The sequence below is a fragment of the Coffea arabica genome, chromosome 1e, assembly GCF_036785885.1.
Source record: "Coffea arabica cultivar ET-39 chromosome 1e, Coffea Arabica ET-39 HiFi, whole genome shotgun sequence".
NCBI lineage: Eukaryota > Viridiplantae > Streptophyta > Magnoliopsida > Gentianales > Rubiaceae > Coffea > Coffea arabica.
Window position 1 is genome coordinate 37,272,103 of NC_092311.1, and position 5,270 is coordinate 37,277,372.

The window sequence follows — 5,270 nt, forward strand, 5'->3', positions numbered from 1 at the left end:
CATATGATTGTAAAATATGTAAATACTGATATTATGCACAAATTGGTTATAATATTTGTTTGAAATGTATATATTATGTAGTGAAATATGCTATGCAAATTATTAGAGTTATGTGATTACCTATTACAAAGAAGATACACATCCATAAAAATTATTTTACAAAATGTTGTAAGGTGTGTACACGTCGTTATAAAGTATGTACATATGTGAATACAAATAATTAAGTGCTTATGATGTGAATAAAGAAATAAAAAATAAATATAATTGTTTGTCCTGAAAAACAATAGCAAAAAATGCTTTTGTCGAATACAGCACAATGGAAGAAGCATTGTGTCCTAAGATCGGCATGGAGTTTCAGTCAGAAGATGAGGCATACAACTTCTACAATAGGTACGGATTAGTTGTTGGGTTCAGTGTTCGGAAAGACTACTTGAACAAGGATAAAGACGGTGTAGTTACATCGAAAAGGTACACATGTTGCAAAGAAGGTTTCAAACCACGGTACAAAGGAGATGTAAAACCAAAGAGAACTCGGGCTGAAACAAAAACCGGATGTGAAGCTAAAATGGGGATAATTTTGAACAGAGAAACAATGAAGTATCAGGTTCGAGATCAGGTAATCGAGCATAATCACACACTACACATTTCAGAATGTGCTCATATGATGCGTTCGCAAAGAAAAGTAAGTATTTCTCAAGGAACCCAAGCTGAGATTGCAAATGATGCAGGAATATCCTTGAAACAATCCCATGAACTCATGGGAAAAGAGGCAGGTGGATTAGGCAATATTGGCTACACTCATGATGACTTAAAACGCTATCTACGAGCAAAAAGAGAGAGGGGATTAAAGTATGGTGAAGCTGGTGCAATGCTACTATACTTTGAAGAACAAAAATTGGAAATTCCGTCATTCTTCCACGTAGAGCAGCTTGATTGTGAAGAACAAATTACAAATATATTTTGGGCTGATGCATCAATGCTGATGGATTATACCTATTTTGGGGATGTGATTACATTTGACACCACATATAAAACTAACAAGGAGTACAGACCATTGGGCGTATTTGTGGGATTCAATCAATTTAGACAATTGGTTATTTTTGGAGCAACTCTATTGTATGATGAGACCATTGAATCATTCAAGTGGGTGTTCAGTACATTTGTAGAGACAGTTTGTGGAAGGCACCCAAAAACCATCTTCACAGATCAGGATGCAGCCATGGCCGCTGCAATTTCAGCTGTTATGCCTTCAACATACCATGGTCTGTGCACTTTTCATATTATAGTCAATTTCATGAAACACCTTGGGAACTATTACAAGGATGGTAGTAATCTCCCATATAGATTTGTTGAATGTATGTATGAGATAGAAGATGAAAATGAGTTTATCATGGCCTGGGATGCAATGCTAAAAGAACACAAACTCGAAACAAATGAATGGTTGTGTGGCATTTATGCATGTCGAAAGAAATGGGCAAAATGCTTCATGAAAGGCGCCTGGACTGCAGGTATGCGTAACACCCAGCTAAGTGAGAGTCTAAATGCTTCAATAAAAAATTATCTGAAACTTGATCATGATCTGGTTCAATTCTTCAAACATTTTAACCGAGTTGTGGATGAAAAAAGATATAATGAACTAAGAATTGAGTATCACAGTCGACAGAAGCTGCCAATGTTGGGATTGCAACAGACTCCCGTACTGATCCAGGCAGTTTCTATATACTCTCCATGCATGTTTGTTGCATTCCAGAATGAATACGATGAATCCACTATAATGGTGATCTTGGACCAAAAGCATACTACAATGCATGTGGAATACAGTGTCAGTCACTATGATGGAGGAAGGGAAAGAAGAGTGATATTGAATCCAATAACTAAAGACATTACTTGTAGTTGTAATCTTTTTGAGCAGGAAGGAATCCTATGCTCACATGCTTTAAAGGTGTATGATATGGTTGGAACAAAGTTTATTCCTAATCAATATGTGACAAAGAGGTGGACAAAGAAGGCAAGGTCCGGAGGCCGCATCAATTGCAAGGGTCGAGAAATATCATTAGATCCGTCTCTCTCTATTTCCCATCGATATAGGCTATTAGCACCCGAAATGGTAAGACTTGCTACCAGGGCTGCCATGTCAGAAGCCGCTACAAAGTTAGTCAGTAGCGCAATGTCTGAATTGTCAAAGAGAGTCGAAATGCTATTTTGTGGAGAAATAGATGAAATAACATAGAATAGTGCATCAATGGATCTATGTAAGGGAATACAGGTGTAGAATGCAGCTGGCCACTTTGTGACTCCAACGGGTTTGAAGAAACGAAGTGGCAGAAAAATTAAGAAAGTATTGCGTAGTTGGGTGGACAGGTTTCATAGGCAAAAGAAAAACTCTAGATTGTCTGAGGCAAGCACTCCTGAGATGGTTAGTACCGAATCTTATTTTTGGACTTACATAACTATATCATTTCAATTGACTCTACTATCATAAGCCGACTGAGTTGTTGTATATTCTTCTCTTGTCAGTCATCAGAATCCTATCAACCTATCCCAAGCCAAACATCAAGCAAATGTTTGTCATCGAATAATTCTGTGGCAGTAAGTAGTTATTTTTATACTTTACATAATGTGCATTATAGTTCACTGTTAGTTATTTAGGTGTTACAAATTAATATTTTACTTGTACACATTGGTTATTAAGGTATACATATTAGTGATAGGATGTTCATCACATGTTATTTATTTTTGACACAGTAATATCATATTTTGTACATATTAGTTGGTACACATTACGACGATCTCTTAATTTAATAGCATTTACATGTTGTTATTTTATGTGTACAAACTGATATATATGTTGTACGCATTGATTGATACCATGTACCACTGGTTATTTTGTTTTGAAATATCGTTATTACATTTGGACACATGATTACACATTTGGATAAAGTTTTTTACAGATTATTAATTTATTTTCTCACATTTATTTTTTCAATCGTACAAGTTACAATTATTTATCACCCGTTGATTAGTTTTGACATCGTGTTATTATTCTGGTACACGAGTGTATATTAGTTGGTACACAGTACGGAGATCTCTTGATTTAATAACAATTACATGTTGTTGTTTGATGTGTACAAACTGATATATATGTTGTACGCATTGATTGATACCATGTACCACTGGTTACTTTGTTTTGAAATATGAATAATTCCATTTGAACACATGATTACACATTTGGATAAAATTTTTTACACGTTATTAATTTATTTTCTCACATTTATTTTTTCAATTACAAGTTACAATTATTTATCACCCGTTCTTTAGTTTTGACATCGTGTTATTATTCTAGTTCACGATGTATATTAGTTGGTACACAGTACGGAGATCTCTTGATTTAATAGCATTTACATATTGTTGTTTTATATGTACAAATTGATATATATGTTGTACGCATTGATTGATATCATGTACTACTGGTTACTTTGTTTTGAAATATGAATAATTCCATTTGGACACATGATTACACATTTGGATAAAATTTTTTACACATTATTAATTTATTTGCTCACATTTATTTTTTCAATCGTAGAAGTTACAATTATTTATCACCCGTTATTTAATTTTGACATCGTGTTATTATTCTGGTACATGGTGTATTTTATCTTGTACATTACAAACCATATCATTTGAAATCTATTGCATAGTTACTTCAATCTAATGCATTGGTTATGTGTTATATCCATAGTAGCCCATAAGTTTGTAGTATAACTTTACAATGTATTCATTTATGGTCACGTATGTACTGAATTTTGATTTTTGTTTAGATTACTTTTGGTTGATTTTTGTTTACACACGTTGTTATATATTATGTACACATTTGCATCATAATTTTCCTACGACCTAACATCTTAAATTTTGGACACAATGTGTATTTAATTTTTACAAATTAGTTAGTTTGTTGTTATACACAGTGTTAGCATGACTTTGCAACTAATGTAATATGGTACTCGTGATAACAGTTATTCAGTGAATCAAATTTTGGATCTTCCCCAGTTATTCACTCAGATATGCAGTCTTGTAGGATGGTAAGTCAGATATTGCAGTTGTATGGATAATCAAGATTTTGGATAAATTTATAGGATCTTATTCAGTACAATACTTAATTGTAGCCCGGTGAAGCTTGAATCACTCCTCAAATACTGAGTGCTCATAATATCCGTATTAAAGATCGTAACAATCTCCCACTTTTGCTTCCCAACGATCCTGTGAGCAAGACAAAGTACACAAGTTTCACCGAATTCTTAATGGTCAGTAATTCTTTAAAAAGCTCATTATTTACAGTTATTATTTAAAACTATTCTAACCTTGTTACAAGACTATTGTAGGGCATGCTTTTATGAACACTGAACTTTTGATTTAAATAATTTATGCTTGTTTCAATGATTGCCAGACCCCCAAAGTGGCCTCTGTGGAAAGGTCAAAGAGCAGTACTCTCATGCAATTAAGCGACGAAGAAGTGCAACTACCTACGATATAAATGGGTAGAAGCTAATTGCCTTCCATGAATATGTATGCTAAGTTGATGTATCTTGTGACCCTTTTGGAACTGGATTGGAACAATGTAATATTAAAATGATTTTACTTTAATATTAGATAGTAGTTTGAGAATTGCAATCAATGCAGAATAGTTTTACACCTTTTACTTCTATTCAATTGATTACAAGAAGTTATATATTCATCGTGGTGTCCCAACCCTATCTGCCGCAAACAAAAATTGAAGCATGTCCCAACAGTATTGAACTTTGCTCCCAACACAAAATTCTATATGTCCCACTAGTAGTAAAAACTTCATAACTAATGAACTTTGCTCCCAACAGTAATCCCAAAAGGAGATAATTCTACACAAGTACAAAATTCTACGCAACACAACTCATAAATTACTAAATATTTGTCAATCATTTATTACAACTGGCTTTTTCATCGGGGAGGGATATTTAACAACTCAAGGATGGATTCGGCCCATTCGTTATGCTCGGTTGCAACCAACATAGACATATATTGCACTCGATACTTCCACATGTTATCCTATCCAAGCATTGAAATAATCAGCACCATATATTATACATTAGTCATCATAAAAATAATTGCTACCAAAAAATTTCTATAAATCAAAATAATATATATACCTCTGTAATGCGTATGCCTAATCTTCCATTCCAGTGCTCCAGAAATTTCATTATGAACACACCACAATCATAGCTAAAACACGAGGTATA

General features: G+C 33.8%; 1 protein-coding gene across 1 annotated transcript; it reads left to right on the forward strand.

The window, feature by feature from the left end:
* Nucleotides 1–316: 316 nt before the first annotated feature.
* Nucleotides 317–2,230, forward strand: LOC113693772 (protein FAR1-RELATED SEQUENCE 5-like). The gene has a single exon (XM_027212458.2). It carries the CDS (start codon nt 317–319, stop codon nt 2,228–2,230), a length of 1,914 nt encoding a protein of 637 aa, XP_027068259.2.
* Nucleotides 2,231–5,270: the final 3,040 nt, after the last annotated feature.